This window comes from Bombyx mandarina, chromosome 16, assembly GCF_030267445.1.
Source record: "Bombyx mandarina strain Sakado chromosome 16, ASM3026744v2".
Taxonomy (NCBI): domain Eukaryota; kingdom Metazoa; phylum Arthropoda; class Insecta; order Lepidoptera; family Bombycidae; genus Bombyx; species Bombyx mandarina.
The window spans coordinates 1,325,191-1,346,006 of NC_143222.1; the positions used below are offsets into that span (position 1 = coordinate 1,325,191).

At 38.1% G+C, this 20,816-nt stretch overlaps 2 protein-coding genes and 1 long non-coding RNA gene across 3 annotated transcripts in view; all 3 read right to left on the minus strand.

Moving 5' to 3' along the window:
• LOC114241668 (bolA-like protein 2) overlaps nt 1–19,836 on the minus strand; it is a 59,846-nt gene extending 40,010 nt beyond the window's left edge. Inside the window, exon 1 of the mRNA XM_028172578.2 lies at nt 19,479–19,836. Coding sequence (XP_028028379.1) covers nt 19,479–19,547 — 69 coding nt within the window. The 5' untranslated portion in view covers nt 19,548–19,836. The remainder of the gene's footprint in view (nt 1–19,478) is intronic.
• LOC149501199 (uncharacterized) lies at nt 7,584–14,308 on the minus strand. The gene is made up of 2 exons (XR_016324383.1): nt 9,229–14,308; nt 7,584–8,949 (listed from the first exon to the last, which is right to left on the minus strand). It is a non-coding gene; the product is annotated as an uncharacterized LOC149501199 (long non-coding RNA).
• On the minus strand, nt 17,353–19,470 carry gny (ALG6 alpha-1,3-glucosyltransferase garnysstan). Its single transcript, XM_028172551.2, has one exon. It carries the CDS (start codon nt 19,362–19,364, stop codon nt 17,763–17,765), a length of 1,602 nt encoding a protein of 533 aa, XP_028028352.2. The 5' UTR covers nt 19,365–19,470; the 3' UTR covers nt 17,353–17,762.
• Nucleotides 19,837–20,816: the final 980 nt, after the last annotated feature.

Below are 20,816 nucleotides of genomic sequence, written 5' to 3' on the forward strand. Positions count from 1 at the left end.
TAGGCCACGACGACTTTACCTTTACCTTACTTTACCCGGTACACGGTTCACGGTACGACTAATGTGCGGTGGATTACGTCACCTATAGGCAAAAATAGTTGCAACATTACGCAAATATTAATAGCGATGTTGTACTAGGGGACAGGTTGAGCGTTTAAAAATAGGTTTTGAATGACCACTAAAATAATGGTCTTGACCTGATGGTTATAAACTATTGCTGGAGCGTGCATATTGTGGTCCAAGTTCAGACAAGCCACACGAGTTTGGTGTACGCTTTAGGAATGAAATAGTGATAATGAAATAGTTTCTTCCGCAAAATCTATTTTTGTATGGATTGGACGTAGTCGTTAATTATTGAATTGGCGTATTTTTATAGATAACTAGCTGACCCGGCAGACTTCGTAGTGCCCCAATCAATAAATAAAATACCTAAACTTTTGTATAAAATAAACTTAAAACAAACAAAAGAAATCCGTCCGACGGGGGACACATCAAAGGAAAACAAAATTGTTATTTTTAATTAATTCCGAGTATTTTCATATTTATCTACCTTTTAAACCTTCTCTGGACTTCCACAAATAATTCAAGACCAAAATTAGCCAAATCGGTCTAGCCGTTCTCGAGTTTTAGCGAGACTAACGAACAGCAATTCATTTTTATATATATATATACCACACAGCTAAGCAATAAAAAAATAAATAAATAAAAAATATATATTATCGGTCTAAAAATATGTTCTATTTGTATAGCTGAATAACAGGAAACACAGCTTTTACCTGTTAAATCTATGTTTGTGACCACAAACAATACTTATAATATTCATCAAAAGGAAAAGCAAATTTAAAAAAATACTCTTCATAATTTCAAAGTATCCGCCCTGGCCCAAATACCTTAAATAATTATTGCCTTAATTGATTTAATTGGTGTTAAATAAAAAAACGTCAAAAATGCCAAAAGTCGTGAATTACGCATGAATTTCACGTGAATTCATGCATTATGCAATTACCACAAAGGACCTCCAGGATATAAACCTGAACCATTACAACCGTAGCATGGAGTCCATTGATGGCCAAACCACAACGTTGCCATATAATTAATATGCCATATTTAACGGCCGTCTGGTGTGGTGGTAAGTGACATGGTCACCACACAAGGGGGTCGCGGGTTCGAATCCCGCCAAGGGAAGATTTTGTATGATAAGGTATGGTATTTGTATGATAACCTTTTTCCAGGGTTATGGATGTATATTAAATATGTGTATGTGTGTATAATAAAAATCTTATATTTATTTCCGTTATCTGGTACCTGTAACACAAGCTCTTTACGAACTTATCACGGGACCAGTTAACGTGGCGTGACTGTTAGTAAATATTTATTTATTTATATAACCAAAGAGCACTAGATACGCAATTTAAGACAATGAAAACGTATACCTATATCTGTAAACGTATCGGAAAAACCTTACATGTCTATGACCTTTTGCGTCGAGCCGATAATTACATCATCCACTTCATGTTTCGTCACATGAAATTTTCGACAAAATTAATGATGGTATTTTTTTCGTTACAAGATAACGATAATCTATGACATGGTTTTCTTGAAAATAGATATTATGAGGCGGCAGGGATTGTCGCCGACGTACCGCTTATTTCTACGACAAACAATTAACATTCATTACATCCATTTTATATGGTGAAATAGATAGACTCGCTGGTGTAGTAGTTACTCGCTCCTAACTGTAGCCATTTCGATAAAGCGGAACGACATGAGAATCCTCTCATCGTGGCCGCCGGAAACTACACAGCCGATCCTGCGGACCAAATGGTAAACAGTCGACGTCGCCCAAAACACGTCATTTCGGATCCTCCCGATCCACTAACGGTGCTTTTAGGTACCTCAAGCACCGGTCATCGTTCTCGTCGAACCCGTCGCCTACAACGAAGGGCTCGGCGAGTAAATTAACCGTCAGACACAGCCCACTGAGTTTCTCGCCGGATCTTCTCAGTGGGTCGCGTTTTCGATCCGGTTGTAGATTCTGCGAAGCATGACACTTGCTAGGGTTCGTGTTAGCAACATCGTCAGATTTGAGCCCCGTGAGCCTACCTACTATTTAAGGTTACGCTGATATGGTCTCTCTAGATCATAAGCTTAGGTAGGGAAAAAAAACTGACTGTAGCGCCGAGGGTCGTGGGTTCGATACCTATATCGGGCAAACATTGTGTGAAGAACAGGTTTGTTCACTCTTTGTCTGCATGTTTATTATCTATATGTGTCTAAATTTAAACGTATATGAGTATATTCGTCTATGTCCGTCTTTAAATTACTTTACGTGATCAAGAAATTAGTAAGACACTAAATTAAATAAGATGGTCTTGCTTATGCAATTTTTTTTATTTTATTGCCTTTGTAAGGCAGACGAGCATGCTGGCCACCTGATTGTAAGCAGTCACCGTCGCTCATGGACGTCCGCAATGCCAGGTGTAGAGCCAAGCCGCTGCCTACCATTAATCATTATAGCAAGATCTTATGGTAACTTGTATACGCGCTTCAAGTAATTTCAACTTCGTCACAAACTTAATGAATTGTTATAATGAATCACCGGAATTACATTACCCGACTTTCTTTGGCGCCGTATTCGTCAAACAACCATTAACGGTGACACTGTATTATCTCCAGACTTCTATTGTCATTAGGTCAAGTCTTATTTAGACAAAATCCCAATTAGTCTTTAAAAAAAAAACGAGATACTTTCGTCTGCCATGGTACTCATGGTTTCTTGTACTTACGATGGTTTCTTGTACTAGCATACGATGAACCTGTCTTTGTTGCAACTTTTACACGACTTATTAATTACTAGCTGTACTCGCCCGCTTCGCTGCGCATTAAAAACTAACATTATTATTTATTGACATTATTATTAGGGAGTCCCAAACCCAACACTCATATAAATATTAGCCTATCCATTAAGTAAATGTATTTTCTACTTGGATACCAAGTTTCAAGACAATCGGATGCATGGTTCAGTAGTTATAACGGAACATCCGTAAAAGCCACTGTAGAATTATATATTACTGTAGATTATTATGAATTGCTTAAACACTGCTGAAGTCCATGAGAACACTTCACGTACTTTTTTTATTGCTTAGATGGGTGGACGAGCTCACAGCCCACCTGGTGTTAAGTGATTACTGGAACCCATAGACATCCACAACGTAAATGCGCCACCCACCTTGAGACATAAGTTCTAAGGTTTCAAGTATAGTTACAACGACTGCCCCACCCTTCAAACCGAAACGCATTACTGCTTCACGGCAGAAATAGGCAGGGCGGTGGTACCTAACCGCGCGGACTCGCAAGAGGTCCTGTCACCAGTAATGACATAAATTGTAATTTTGCGGGTATGATTTTTATTACACGATGTTATTCCTTCACCATAGAAGTCAATCGTGAACTTTTGTTGAGTACGTATTTCATTAGAAAAATTGGTACCCGCCTGAGATTCGAACACCGGTGCATCGCTAAACACGAATGCATCTGACGTCTTATCCTTCAGGCCACGACGACTTAACCTTGGTCGAAAGTTTAAGTTTACGTGAAAATAACATCGTTGGAATTTTTAAATAATTTCAGTTTGATATATAAATTTAAAACATACGACACAATTGCACTCCTTTGCACTCCCCTAAAGTAGACTGTTAGAGAATGCCTATGGCATTAAGTTCGCCTTTATACTTTCTAGTATAAGAAGTTATAAATAAAAAAAATAAACCATTCGCTATTTCGGACGTATCTCTTTCTCCTTAATATGGAACCGAATACATTACACATATGTACGTATTATAATAATTACACATTACTTCTGACTTGAAGTAATTGCGAAAATTATTAAATAAAATGGCGTTCTCAATATCCTTTGGGCCTTGACGATCAGACGATACGAACACACACTGGACAATTAGTACTGAACTTATTTGTAAGAAGACGCATTTTTAACTACTTTTTTTTTATTACTCTAGATGGGTAGACGAGTTCAAAGTCCACCTGGTATTAATGACTATCAGAAGACACACATCACAATGTTAATGCTCCCACCCACCTTGAAACATGTACTCGACTCTCAATTTCGTTATGTATCTTGTACATATCAAACCGGAACCCAAGACTGCCCAAGAGCGGTAAGCGAAAGCAATAAACAAGATAGTTGTGCCTATCCGTGTGCGCTTACAATACGTCCTACCGCTAGTTAAATTTATTAAGAGTAGACTCAAGAAATTTGGATAATAAGGTGAGACTTTACCACCGCAGAAGCCCTAAAACGAGCCAGTTTTGAGAATCGGTAAAAACGAGGGGGCCAGAATCTTATTGATGTTTCTTATACTTTTATTCTACGTAGCTTTAAGATCTTTAGGTTCCCAGGTTTAAAAGTGCGTTCAGCTTTCCAAGATTGCCTTCTATTATGAGCAACGCATTCTGGATCAAAACAGCCATTAGAGTTTTTCTGTGTGGCCCATATTGAATTTACATTATCCTTTACGTTTGAAAGCTAGTTGGTATCTCAACCGTATCTATTTCGCTCATGATGAGTAGTAATTGAGCAATCCGGAGCCCACTGAGTTTCTCGCCGGATCTTCTCAGTGGGTCGCGTTTCCGATCCGGTGGTAGATTCTGCGAAGCACGGCTCTTGCTAGGGTTCGTGTTAGCAACAACGTCAGGTTTGTTGTTAGGCAAAGAGCAATCGGGTAAAGTTGCTTTGTACAACTTACTAATTTTTTTTATTGCCCTTGTAGTCAGACGAGCATACGGCCCACCTGATGGAGAGTGGTTACCGTCGCCCATGGACATCAGAAATTCTAGGGGCACAGCCAAGTAACGGCCTACCGATAAGTACTCTCCACAAGATTCGTTTGCAGGACAGAAACTAGACTCTATGTTATTGCTGTTCAGAAACACGACGGCTGAGATGGATTCCTGGGACCGGTAACGTGTATGAGAGACGGTAACCATCGACAGTCAGGTGGGCCTAATACTCATCTACCTACAGTGCCAATTAAAAAAAAACGTTTCGAAAACCAAAATCATACACAGTATTAGGAATGATGTATTTATTGTTTTAAACTTCCGCGCTTATCTACATTATAAAGAATTACGTATTCACTACAGACATAATTCCTAGACACATTACGCATTATCAAATATATTCTAAGCCAGTATACCCATCATTTCCTCATAAATCACGGACAAGTCCGCTCATTAGACCGGCCAGTTGGCGCGACGGCACGTGTTCCCGCGTACACAAGAAAGGCTGTTCACACGCGAAGACATATGCCTGACTCCTTTCACAGTTTGTGTGAACCGGATTCGCTTGACGGCGGTCTTACCCCTAGTATTGCCAGCGCCTCGATGCGACAGTAGCAAACTACCGTCTGAGCTCAGTCAGCCATATACATTAATAATAATAGATACTTCATTTTAGCACAATTATAAGGCTTACAAGATTCACCGAAGAATGAAAAGTAGCATTCTCTGATTGTTACAACATTCAACCGGAATTTGAATAGTGATCGGGCGTTTGTTAATCCACTCGGATAGGTTTCATCATCCTGCCTATCCTTAGCGCGAAGCAGTCATCTATGCCGTCTTGAAAAGTCAGGTAGCCGTTACTTAATTCAGTTGAGACTTCGAGTCACGTCTTAAGGTGGATGGCGACAATGTTTCATTCACTGATGTCAGTGTCTGATACACTTCAGTAACCACCTTACACCAGGTGGATCGTCAGCTCGGTCACACATCTACGCAATATAAAAAAAAAAACATGATTTCAAAAAGAATCATTTAACGAGATTTTTACTTATTTCAATTTCGTTTCTAAGTTTGATAATATTAAATGAAATTATTAGGAATAATATTGTTAGAACATTTATGAGAAATTAAAAAAAATTAAAACAACTGACGCGCGAGGTCATTGAACTTGTGTCATTAGAGACCATTCGCAACTACCTACGTTGTAGAAATCAAGGCAAATTCGGTGTCGGGGACCAATAAATACTCTGAGCGCTTCTGTAACTGTTAGTACAGGCTGATACTTAGATGCTGTCGTCTAATGTAGATGTTTGGGGTCTGTCGTTTAGAGGCCCGTGCTTCAGAGGTTCCGTCGTGTAATGCAAACGGTTCCGATGGCGTGCATCGTGGCACGCACTTGACACGCGCGCGCGTGCCCAACGAAATCATGCATGTAATTATGCAATCGTCGGTGAAAACGGCACACACCGCGCATGCCGAACGTTTGTGGGCTAATCAATCGAGTCGTGCCCGTTTTATGGTGCAATCTACGGCCCGGTCGCGGACTAGATAGATCGGTTGACCGAGAAGTTGAAGAGTAACCCTAATCATATGTTTTCATTGCTCTACATCGGGGATTCTCAAAATATTTTGTGCAAGAAACCCTTTTTTTTTCAAAATGAAATGATTCTTTAAACTCCCATAGCCAAATTACTTTAAAATCACTTACTAATTTAAAAACTATGCGGATGGTTAAGTTATCGTGTGTGTAATTGTTTTTTTTTGTCAAGAGGAAATCGCCGGACTTCCGCCCTTCTCTGGGGATGGCGGGCGGGGTATGTCAAAGTCGAACTGACTAAAGCCTCCTGTCGCTCAACAACCGACGTCCAAACCTCGCATGAGACAGAACTCATAAAAAGGCAAAGGGAGGAAAGTGAAGCGTTTAGTGCGGAGTTTAGTGCACATCTCATTCATCACCCTCCCCCTTGGGACGCCGGACTGGTGGTCATCGGCGCCACGACCACCAGCCCTCTCGGTCGGCAGACTGTCCGAAGCCCGCCTAGATGGCGCCGGTTAGAGTGGGTTACCCTACGGAATACCCCGCTGGGCCAGAACCAGCGTGGGTCGAGGATAGCCGGCCTTCCATCACCCGGATGCTCTTGCGTAAAAAGCGTGCAGAGCAGCTTGCACGTCGTCTTCTTAGGCCCCCCTAGCCGGTCCCCAGACCGACATGTGAGGGGGACCCGAAACACTTAGAGGGCCATGACTTGGGCAAGATCCGCCTCCCTGGCCCCCGCTCGACGGCGGCGGGATTGTGCGTCTCTCGCGCGCCCCGCCGCCTCCTTCTGCGGGATGGTGCACTCGCAGAAGTCGAGCATCGCCTTCCACGACTCGTCGTCGCCGAGCATCGATGCTACAACACTCGGCAACGACAAGTCGATTCCTATTTTTGCGACGAGGACACGGCGCACAGTGGGTCGATACTATGATTTTAGTGACTTAGGGACCAACTTTGTTTTTTAAGATTTTTCTTCACGTAGATAGATAGAGCTCGTTAATCTCAATAATAATTGTTTTGGGCAAAAATTACAAAAACTTTATAGTTTGGACAGAAAAATGTGTTTTATGATTTTTTTGTATGGAGCGGGTCACATTAAATTAAATTCCTGCTAAGTACCGTGAGGTCCCGCTTTGAAACTTTATTTTTCTTACACCTTGTCTAGTCTACTATCATTTGGTGCTATGAACATGTGCATAAAGTTGCAACTCTGCCAAATAAATGGATCGAAAAAAATGAATAAATACATAGAATAAAAACCTTTATTTTTATTTTCGTAAGTGCTTTTAAGTTAAATTTGATATGGATTAGTAAGTACAAGCACGCAACAATACCCATAATTACATAATACCTAACAAAAATACATTTAGTAGGTCTCTAATTAATCAATCTCTGTAATTATTAGGATAGTTAACATTAGTTACTGAGGATAATTAGTTAAGCAGCCATTACTGGGTAGTAGAAAATATAGTACACATTTGTGTCTCTCTGGAAGTATAAAGTGACCATATTTATTATATACTAACTAGTGTTCGTTTATTCGTACTACTACTAACATCTTGTGATTGTCGTCGTGATCTTCCTTTTTCCGTTATAATGGATAATTTTATTAACAATTTAGGATTATTTATGATTTTAAGAGAGCAACTACAGTCGCTGTCTGATAATAAAAAACTTTCAATTCCTACAAAATCAAATGAACGTGACCGAAGAGAAAAGTGTTGAGCCCCAAAAATTCTGTACGCGCTTTTGTTCAAATATAAGTGCAATATGGAAACGAAGTAGTCGCATGTTAGCACAGTTTATAAGAAAAAAATGTGATTAGTTCAAATGTGCAATAAACTGGCCCGAAGGCATGATACCTGAAGATATCAACACTGTACACGAAAGGCTCGAGATTTCTAATACTGAAGATGTTGAAAATGTACCACGCTCTAATGTACTACAGAAGCCTCGACATCTACTTTTACACCTCGAAAACTTTTTGAAGAATTGGGATCCAGGCACATTGAACAAATTTACCAATCGCTTTCGTTAACCCCGGATTAAATGAAAGCTACTACAGTTGCTAGTTTGAGAAACACTGGAAATGAAGATGTAGGAGAAATAATGAACCATTTGTCAAATCACCCCGAAGATCTAGAAAAAGTTAAGGAGTGTTTAAGTACAAGTAAAGTGAAAAGTAGTACATATTCTCCCGATAAGGCACTATTAGTTTCACTTAAATTAAGTAAGTGGCAGTATATAAATCTAAGAGAAGCAGCAAATGAAAATGGGTCCGATTTATACCCTTCTTAATATAAAATTAAGCAAGAAAAGACCAAATGTTATCCAGGGAAAGACGAGGTAGTTATTAATGAAGAAAGAGCTGCTATTAAAATGCAAGCATTACTAAGCTTGGCGGTATATAGGCTTTTAGATGTGATTACTTCGGATTTCGACTCGGCAAGAGAGCTACTGCTTATAAGCAAATAGGCTTTGATAGAGCCCCAGGTCAAAGTAATTATAAACAAAAGACTGAAACAGAGTTTGATGATTCATCTATTTTCTTGACCAGTCTAGTTCCTATAAGGCTTCAGAAATTTGATGGAACAATTGTTTGGGAAAACGACCTTTTTTTTTTTTTTTTTTCGGGTAGAGGGCCGAACCTCCTACGAGGTCCCCGCGCAAAAGGGGCGCGCGGGGTATGTGAGACTCAACGATCTGCATGGTGTTGTGAGCAGACCGCGGGCCCAAGGATTTTAGGACCCACCCACTAAACGACTCCCCTGCACTCTTACACCCGACGTCCGATCCCCTCCGAGGTCAGAACCCGGATGAGGTAGGGGGGCTACCGCGGTCAACACTACAACCAGACGGCGAACACGAAAACAATTGTTTGGGAAAACGACCTACCCTCATCAACTTTTTGTTGCCGTCCAATAATGTTTAAATTTATAAAAGAAACGCAGTCAACAGTGGCAATTATAAAAGTTAGCATAACAGAAGAAATAGGAAGACTTCAGCCATCAAAAATCAAACAAGTTGAAGTTAAGCATCAATTGCACATGACGATGATAGACGGCAAAATAACCTCATATTTGTCAGAAACATTTTCTGCTGTCTGTGATATTTGCAAAGCAAAACCGTCAGACTTTTTTGGAGTCACTTGCTTATCAAAGAGAAAATAATGAAGGAATATTCCAGTATGGAATGCCATCTTTACATGCCTGGATAAGACGCATGGAGTGCTTACTTCAAATCGGTAAATATAATTTTATTACTTCACAATTTTTTCATCCCATGTAGTTTCCTGTGAGATTATTTTTTAAATGACATTTTTTTGTTTGCGTCTTTTCGTTTGGACTTCAAGAAATGGAGTTGCAAGGGGAGATGACTAAGAAAAAATATCAATCAGAAAGAGCGCTATACCTTAAGCGTTTAAAAAGGAATACGGTTTACTTATAGATGTTGTCAAGCAAGAAGCAGGAACAACCAATGATGGCAATACTGCCAGAAGATTTTTCAGGAATGCAGAAGGAACAGCCCGCATAACAGGAATACGTAAAGATTTAATAGAGAGGTTTCACGTGATTCTTCAGACTGTTGCATCTGGAGAGCGCGTGGACCTTTCCACTTTTTCCGAGTTTTGTAGATATACTGCAGAATTGTATATTAATTTATATCCCTAGTATTATATGCCTTCCAGTATCCATAAATTGTTGGCACATGGTAGTGATATACAATAATAAAAAGCTTTGCCTTTCGTGCCATTCCTATAGGTAAACTGTCGGAAGAGGCAGCGGAAGCTCGCAATAAAGATTTTCGGAAATATACAGAGAGTTGTTATTTTAGAAAGATAAGTAGACTGCTGACTAATGAGGATATTTTACACAATCTTCTTTTGTCTTCTGATCTAAAGATCGAATGGTGAAACAAAATATATAATACTTAGAGAGATTGATTAATTAAGACCTACTAAATGTATTTTTGTTAGGTATTATGTAATTATGGGTATTGTTGCGTGCTTGTACTTACTAATCCATATCAAATTTAACTTAAAAGGACTTACGAAAATAAAAATAAAGGTTTTTACTCTATGTATTTTTTCATTTTTTTCGATCCATTTATTTGGCAGAGTTGCAACTTTATGCACATGTTCATAGCATCAAATGATAGTAGACTAGACAAGGTGTAAGAAAAATAAAGTTTCAAAGCGGGACCTCACGGTACTTAGCAGGAATTTAATTTAATGTGACCCGCTCCATACAAAAAAAACACAAAACACATTTTTCTGACCAAACTATAAAGTTTTTGTAATTTTTGCCCAAAACAATTATTATTGAGATTAACGAGCTCTATCTATCTACGTAAAAAATTTTGTTAAAAAACAAAGTTGGTCCCTAAGTCACTCAAATCATAGTATCGACCCACTGTGCGGCGCCACCCCTCCCATGCGGGGCAGGCGACGAGCGTATGCTCTTCCGTGTCCAAGTCGCAACCACAATGGTGGCACGCTACTGTCGGCTCGGCTGTGATCCGGTGCAGGAACTCACCGAAACAATCATGCCCAGTGAGCACCTGCGTTAGCCGGAAAGTGAGGCGTCCTCTGTCACGATTCACCCAATCCACAAGGACCGGGCAAATCGCCTCGACGGTCCTATGACCAGCCGAAGGATCAGCCAGCCGTCTGGACCATGACTCCAGCACGGACTGCCGAGATTGGGCCCTCCGCGCTCTGACCACACTGGGGCTGGGACGCGCCACGTCCCGGGCACGAAGGTCAGCCCGCTACTTATAGTAGGAGTGGGTGATATAAATCGTATATAGATTCAATATCTATATATCGCAGCAATATCGTTGAATCCGATATCGCCCCGCACGAAATCTATATATCGATATCAGCCGATACACGATATTGCTCGATGTGATGCGCATCGCCATATCGTACCGATTCGTGAATCGAAATCTATATTTCGATATCAGCCGATACACGATATTGCTCGATGTGATGCGCATCGGCATATCGTACCGATTCGTTAATATCAGCGATATTCGTTTGGTTCGTATCGAATCGGCCAGAGTGAGTGAGCGCACGATAGGGATATCATGTGATGAATGAAACAGAAACAGGCATTATCCACACAATTGTAAACCTTATATTTAAGTCCATATGTCTGTAGATTATTCTTAGCGTATCAGCAGGATACAATTAAGAAAAGAAGTTTCAACTTTCGACCCTAACTTGAATGCAGTATAGCCTATTTGCATCGTTGAATTTAATTTCACGCGCTTTGACCTTGAACTAGAATTTTTGGACAAGTGTTTATAAATACTTAAAAGTTTTTTGTGTTTGATTTTTAAAGTACACATTTTTCTATTTTTAGTTGAATCCAAATAATTGAGTTTATTTCTTGTGTTTGTACTAAACTTTTGAAATCTACACTCTTTTGGTATATTTTGTAATTTTAAATTAAGATACAAAATACTAAAAACTGAAAATAATGTAGCCAGTCCTAAGCCTGGTAAAAGCATGAAGGAAAGTTTTTTTGATATTTTTATTTTCATGTTCTTTTTATTACTTTAAGATCATATTATAAATTGATATCAGAAAACCAACCGTATAACGTTGACTTAAATCTATATCTACTACGATATTATATCAGCGTATCGTTTCAAATCTCAAATATCATGAATCGAGAAAATCTACTAGCATCCATCAATATATAGATTCAGAAAATATATAGATTCAATATCCGATATTGATCCTCGATATATAGATACGATTCGATACGCGGCAAAACCGATATTACCCACTCCTAACTTATAGTCAGCGGCGAGCGCCTTCGCTTTAAGAACCGAAGGCGGCGTCCCAGCCAGTACACACGCCGCATCAAAGGAGATGGTGCGATAACCACGGATGACCCTGACCGCGATGGTGCGTTGCTGCCGTTGCAGCAGCTTCGCCACCCCCACGGCCAGGGACTGGCTCCACACGGGCCACATGGGTGTACCTCAGGGTTCCATTTTGGGTCCTTTTTTATTTCTAATATATATAAACGATTTATCTAGTTTTATTGAGACCCGACACGAGGTCGCACGGTTATTCGCAGATGATACATCTTTATTATTTAAAATTAACCGACAATTGCAAGTCTATGACGAAGTGAATGATGCGATTTCGTGTGTGGTTCATTGGTTCCCTATCAATAACCTATTATTAAATAGTAAGAAAACTAAATGTATTAAATTTACTTTAAAATGTATTAAATCATCTTTAAATGTGAGACAAATGTAATTGTTTCTGAGGAATCATTGGAGCTTGTGAGTCAACCGTATTTCTTGGTATAACAGTCGCCTCCAAACTGCAGGACCTCATATTCATAAATTGGCGAGTAAGCTCAGCTCTGCAGCATTCGCAGTAAAAAAAATTAGAATGTTAACAAACGGGGACACGGCTCGTTTAGTTTACTTTAGTTACTTCCACAGTGTCATGTCCTATGGCATTTTGCTTTGGGGCAATGCGGCCGATGTGGAAATGATATTTATTCTGCAGAAAAGAGCTATACGTGCTATTTATAACATGCACTCAAGGGAATTCCTGAGGGAAAAATTTAAAGAAATTAAAGTTTTCACTATGCCATCACAGTACATTTTTGAAAATTTGATGTATGATCGTAAACATATTGAGGAGTTTCCTAAAAAGTCGGACATACATAATAAAAATACTAAGAACAAACACAAGCTTGTAGGCAGCGGCTTGGCTCTGCCCCTGGCATTGCTGAAGTCCATGGGCGACGGTAACCACTCACCATCAGGTGGGCCGTATGCCCGTCTGCCTACAAAGGCAATAAAAAAAAAAAAAAAAAAAAAAAAAGGTTACATAAGATACGAAATTCATTCGGGTGTTTCCCGAAAATCCCACAAGATGTTCAGAACCTACATATACATAGGTTTAAGAAAACTATTAAAGAACATCTGTGCAATAAAGCTTACTATAAAGTCAATGATTATCTAGAAGATTGCACAAAGTGGGAATGAGTTGCTCGCTCCGGGCATTTCAATATTGTAATAATTGTTACGTTATAATACTAATTGTAAAAATGAATATTAAAAAAATAATCTGATATTAAATTTTTTTTATCTAATATTTAAAAAAAAAAAGACATGCCCGCTGAGTTTCTTGCCAATTCTTCTCAGGACGGAGGCTAGTTTTTGTGAATTGGCGGTAGTTCTTTTGACGTTCAATAAGTATGTACTTTCATTTATGTTGAATAAAAAAATTTTGATTTGATTTGATTGATCGCACCGTGTGTGTGTGTAATTGGTAGACCCTTTGGAAATCTCTGCTGTGCCTGAACAGACGAGCTCATTGACCACCGGGTGTTAAGTTCATACAAAACCCCGTACAGATTACAGTGTGAACCCTCTTAAAGACATGAAGTTGAAAACTCAACTGTAGTGGTGGTTATTTCCCTGCCTTTACAATTCACCAATCACCAATAGGTATTTACTGAAATTTAAAAATTTCCCATGTTTTTTTGCTTAGTAGGGTGGACGAGCTCACGGTCCCCCTAGTATTAAGTGGTTACTGGAGCCTATAGACATCTACAACGTAAATGCGCCACCCACCTTGAGATATAAGTTCTAAAGTTTCAGTATAGTTACAACGGCTGCCCCACCCTTAAAACCGAAACGCATTACTGCTTCACGGCAGAAATAGGCAGGGTGGAGGTACCTACCTACCCGTGCGGACTCAAGAGAACGTCCTACCACCAGTAAAATCACTTGTATGCTCGAGTCAGAGTCAGGCTTATCACCTACAGCAACACTTGTTAATAAAGCGATACCATTGCAGCGTTTATTGGAACGACGTTCCTTACGGCAGGCTTGGAGGGGATAGGGATTTTGCTGCGCGACCGAACTGAAAAAAATGTGATAGTAAAACCGTAAGAAAAAATCCGTGGAAAAAAGTGCGTGGAATAAAACCGTTAAATGCGCGACAGTCGCATACACAAGCGAGTAGTGTATAATACCTTTCTCTTTCTCCCTCTTTCTTTTACTTTTACATACTTTCCTGCACTTAAATAAAAACTAATCAGCAAAATTTAAGAGAAAAATCAAGAAAACCTACATAAAATTGAGCACGATTTTTTTTTTGCAAATTGTGTCGATTCTACATTAGCCGAAGGAACTTCGTTCCTACCTGGTGTCCCACGACACCACATGTTGTTTTTATTATTAGTAATAATATATTTTAATTTTAGACCTGCCGCTTATCAGAAACCGCAATTGAGGCAAAGGTACGTTATACAGGAGGGCGTGACGATGCTATGCACACAAAATTCACAACAAAATAAGTACGACTCTTTTAATCCAACATACCTAACTCAAAACTGGTGGTAGGACATCTTGTGAGTCCGCACGGGTAGGTACCACCGCCCCGCCTATTTCTGCCGTGAAGCAGTAATTCGTTTCGGTTTGAAGGGTGGGGCAGCCATATCTCAAGGTGTGTGGCGCATTTACGTTGTAGATGTCTATGGACTCCCAGTAACCACTTAACACCAGGTGGGCTGTGAGCTCGTCCAGACATCTAAGCAATAAAAAATAAAAAACTTATATTGATGCAGGTTCATTTTTGAGCAAGGTTACATTATTTTTAGACTCTCGCTCGTAAGAATACATTAAAAAGCATAAAAGCAAGTCGTTTGCGTTTGAAAGAATATAAAAAAGACAAAACAAAGTAATAATAATTAATTCCAGACGAATATTGTTTTATTTGTTTACATTCATAATTTATAGTCTATTTTAATATTTATTTATTCTTTACACAACTGGGTCGAATTGACCTTCGCTACAAGTCACACCTACTGTAACTAATTGTCAATTGAATTCAAAAGCTTGCATTTAGTTTATATGGGTTAAAGCTGAATTGACCGCATTGTTCTTAATAGAATACCTTTTGCGACAACATTTGTCTCTTTGATAAACTTTGATGGTCAATAAGTTTTGTTTTTATTTTTTACCAACAATAAGATTGTTTTTTTTTTTATCCTACCTAAGCAGAGAGCCTTGAGAGGCTATTTCAGCGTAACCTTAACTAGTAGGTGAGCTCACGGGGCTCAAACCTGACGACGTTGCTAACACGAACCCTAGCAAGAGCCGCGCTTCGCAGAATCTACCACCGGATCGGAAACGCAACCCACTGAGAAGATCCGGCGAGAAACTCGGTGGGCTGTATCTGAGGGTTAATTTACTCGTCGAACCCTTCGTCGCAAGCGATAGGATCGACGAGAACGATGACCGGTGCTTGAGGTACCTTAAAGCACCGTTAGTGGATCGGGAGGATCCGAAATGACGTGTAAGATTGTAGGTATTTGTTAATATGCTTTTATTAGCTCGACCTGTATTGAAACACAGTTTTTTACCTATCTAATCGTTGGTAGTCTAAGGGGCTATTCCAACTTCGCGCGGACCACACGAAATTCAATATTTCGACGAAATTTTCACCAACTTCCAAACATTCTATTAACTTGAAAATTAATACCCGTATCGAAGTCCAATGACTAGCCTGGTCAGGACCACTAATATAATAAAAAATGAAGGACTAAAGATATGAGATGGTCTGGACATGTGATGAAACGAAATGACAATGAGGTTGTTGAGAGAGTTTTAACTATGAACGTGAAAGGCTTTAGAGGAAGAGGTAGACCTAAGAAAAAATTGATGAATTTCGTGAAAGACGATATGTGTAAGAGGGGAGTGAGCAAAGAAATGGTATATGATAAAGGAGTATGGAAGGAGAAAGCATGTTGCGCCTACCCCAGGTGACTAGGAGAATGGCAGGAGAAAGATAATGATGGACTAAAGTAGTTTTTTTTAAGCTACATGTATACTAATTATTGTTTACTACTTGCATTTAAGAAGTTTCTATGTGGGTCATTCAAAGTGGATACCGTGAAAAACAGGGTGATCTAATTTTCACGGGCTTCAGAACGTTCGATTAATTTGAATCTTTGCACAAGTATCAGGGTCTTTTGATGACAATATGATAATTTTAATTCTGTTTGCTATAAAGCTGTAGTTTTTTTTTTTAATACCAATCTATTTTTTTTTCAGAGCGCTTTTTTTATTCATTGTTCATGGTCGTTCCCAAATGACAAACTAGCCTCGCTCTGTTAGAAATTTAGAGGTATCTTATTTTCTGTACACTTTTAGTTATTATACTTTGTGCATTTTGCACCATAGTCTCTAAAACAGCTAAACCGGTTTCGTTTGATGTTAAGATGTAATAATCCAAGATCATTTAGCATGTTAAGGGCACTCTCGAAAAGTACCATAAACAGTATCCTGAAACAAACAGTTGTTAAACTTTTAAAAAATTAAAAAAATTGCTTGGCGTGCTTATAAAATGTTTTTTTTTAATTTCAATTATTTAAAGTATATTTTATTAGTTTTATTAATATCAGTTTCCTGAGTAACTGAGGAAGGAAATTTCGACTAGATATAGTGTAATACTGTGGTATTTTAATTAATTTATGTTAAATTGCAACCTATTCAATAATACTGTTTTAAGTATATTATATAAAGTATAAAAATAATAATGTAAATAATTCCATAAGTTATTGCATTTAAAGTGGTCTAAGACAAGTTAAATTCTTCGCATATGACTTTGGAGAGGCACACTTTATTAGTTACAATGGTTTAAAGTGTTTTTTGATTCATCGTATTAAATTATTATTTGTAGGGTGGCATGATTGAATGTTCACAATTTAACTAAAAGAGGCACTATATGGTTGAATTGTGAAAAAAACTTATGTCTATCAAGATTCATAATCATTCTTCCTTATCAATAATGATTCCTTTATTACTTGGTTTCCTACAGCAAATATAAATTATTAATTTATAAAATTGGAAAATATTAGCACAATGTTGAAAAAACAATCATAAAAGTTATAGCGGCCAATGTTATGTAAAAAAAAATGTTAGAAGAGACATAAAATAAAAAAATAAAGCACTAAATAAATAAAAATTCATTTGTAACATCTTCAAGTTGTTTTATTTGAATAATTCTTTTCACAAAAAAAATACCTCACATTTTATTTGTTCTAAGTACTTACATTTATTTTAAATACTTTTTATTCATTGTACTAAAAAACTACAAATATATTTTTGTTGAAACATAAAAATTGTATTTATTTTTGCTACATATAAGGCAAAAGGAAGAGAGGCCGCCTCAGAACAACTTGACGTCGCTCGGTGGAGCAGGAGCTAGGGGTCTTGGGCATGACGTAGGAGGAGCTAGAACAGATTGCCCAAGACCGATATAAATGGAAAAAATTGATTCGAGCCCTACACCCCAGCAGAGGGTAATAGGAAAGAATGATGACATATAAATTATTTTATGAACTAACAAGTAAACATTTTACCTCATTTTATAACTGTATTATTTAGTTTTAGCTTTTTGAGCGACTGGCAAACACATTGGCATAGAAAACTGTTGATAATTAAAATATATGAAGAATAAAACAAAATGGCAGAATGAGAAAACGGAAATGAGCAATGCAGGCAAATCTGGATATGAAACCGGTGGAGGGATGAATACAGCGGCCACTATCAACCATATCATACAAATGAATGAAAAAAAGAAATTCGTGCTCAGTAGTGTCATTAATACTGAGTTTTCATGTTGATGTGGCCGTACTATTTTGTCGATTCTATTCGCACTGAAAAATGATAGAAAATCACTATTCGGATGAGCTAATTTCACACATATGCTGTAGAAACAAATGTAAATAACATTTGTACATATGAAAGGTATGAGTAAGCCATCTTTAAGGAATAATGGCAGCATACTGAAGGTAGATATGAGTAGGAACCAAAAGCACATGAAGGGATCTTCAGGAAGATGCAAAGCTACAGGTATAGCCACCAATAATATTGTTTTCTCGTGAACTTGAAACGAAAATATAAAGAACGCTAGTGAAACATTTATGAGGCAAAGTACAAATTTTTGTTTGTTTATTCTTAAAAATAAATCGATACACGACGGTAGAGCAGCTGCCGCAGTTGCTACCAGGCACATTCTAGCCATCTCCTCATTTGTGTACACGTCTTTTAATTTTACAAAAACATTTACAAAGCACCATATATTAGAAACTTTATCCTCGAATACTCCTCTTTTGATTGGAAATAACCTATGTACAAGCTGAGATATATTATCCCAAGACTTGGTGAAGGGATACCATATAATAATAAAACAAGATATTACAGCAACTGCTAATTTGTTAAATTTGTGAACAATATGAGAAAATTTACTACGTGGAGGTATTCCAATAAAACACTTTCTAAGCAAATAAATGAAAAAGGGTAATGCATGATACAATTCCATCTGTTTATAATTCAGAGCAAAAACGAAGAATATGGTTGCTAACACGTCATTCTCAATGGCTATTATGAAGAAAGTGGCCCACAAAAACAAACCTAGTGACACACAATTGTATTGAAAGTGACCGTGATCGATAAGAATTAAACCGGGGTACAATAAAAACAAGATAGTTGATAGATCAGTCCTCTTGAACACCCATTTTGTTTCTTTAGCTCTCACACGTTCCGCGTCTATGCATATACATAGGACTGCTGTCGCATAGAAATACAAATCACTCAGGAATACCGTCCAACGCATGAATGTTTTGTGAGAGTCATCTTCGTAGCCTCTTGACGCGAAGAGCCTCACGGATTCCGGATCCAGCCAGTCCGCAACGAGGCCCATCAACAAGCTATGATACGCTGATAACGGAGGATAGTCCATGCCCCAATATTCAAGGTCATTTTGCGTCGTGTTATGATACCACGTTGTTACCGGTGTGTGAACAGTAATCTCTTGCCAATGTCTCTGAGCTTCGAAGTCTCCATACATCGGTGGTTTACGATATCCAGAATACGGATATGCGGCAACACACCAACGAACAAGTAATGCGAAAAATATACCCGGCAAAAGCGCATCTTTCGTTACCGTAAACCTATCTGGATCGGCTCTTTTCGTCATTGTCACGTTTGAATAATTTTTTTTCACGTTTTTAAATGATTTACATTCAAATTTGATAAAGTACAACGCGGCAAACGTAAAAAGTCAATACATATTTTGACAGATCGTACTTACGACGTGAACGGCGTCCAGTTCCTGGGTCAGCTTCTCCTTTAAATATTTCTCCGTATACACCATATTCATTAATAAAAATCCATGCACCGAGCAGTAAAATCGGACACAACTTACACCAATTAAACTGCACCTCTCACTAAAATTTACTACGCACAGAAACGGGTTTGATTCACACGACTATTGGACTTTTTCGAAAGTGAGAAAACGAGAAAGCAGCTCACGAAAGTGAAATTGCGGTCGCTGAACTAACGAATTTCACACCGGATAAGCAGTGGGTAAGAAGGTAGAAATGGTAGAATCAAAATTCTGTCGACTAATTTGATCTATTTTCTGTCAGAAAAAAATTGAATGAACACTATAATAACATGGTAGCACTGACCTTGACCAGTTTACTACATTATTACTTTATTACTACATACTATAATATTGTAAATCATGCAGATAAGAAATTATTAGCAGCATTTATATGTGTATTAATTAGGATAAGAACTTTCCGATATGTTGAATTTAAAATCTGTGTTTAATTTATTGAAAATTTGTAATTTGCTCAGGAAATCAATCGTCAGTCATACGACAGCAGAACAATACACTAGTACATAATTATATGGTAATATATATATATGCCTTGAATGCATACTTGAATGTCACTATTAAAGTCCTAAGTAGGTAAGATGAATAATCGGTGTTTTACTTCACTTAGGATCAAGTGACTCTGATCTAGAATCGAGAATAGCAAAAATAGTAAAATATATTTTTACACCTGCTCGCTTTACTAAATTTAAAAACAATTAGCGAGGCATATATAATTCAACATGCTCAAGTCGATTATCTCGACTATTGAACATCTCATCAAATCTCAATAAATCGACTTAGAGTCGATCACCTATCACAATTTCAATATCTTGAACTTTCGTCTTGAATCGTCGGTCGCGAGTTCGTGATATCTAAAACCGTTTCATCAAAGTATATTTTAATCAATACGTTACATTAAAATAATCTATCTTACAGCTCACGGGCAAATCGATCGAATCCAAACAATCAAAAATCATCTCGATGATTAAGTCGAGAACTGAGGCTATCAAATACTCGATTATAATTCTGGAACGAATACGATTCTTTCTAGGGTTGTATCATCTCAGACTCGTCTATCACTATTCAAATAAGTTTTCTAAATCATGCTTATGCAATGCACCCACATGTACACTGATACAGTTAATAGAGTTACATAATTACGTGTAAAATTTTTCGTATTTTCGATCCGACATCCGACTGCATTAATTAATTAGTTTTTGCTACACTATCTGTCGTGGTGTCTGGATGTCGTGACTCGTGGTCACT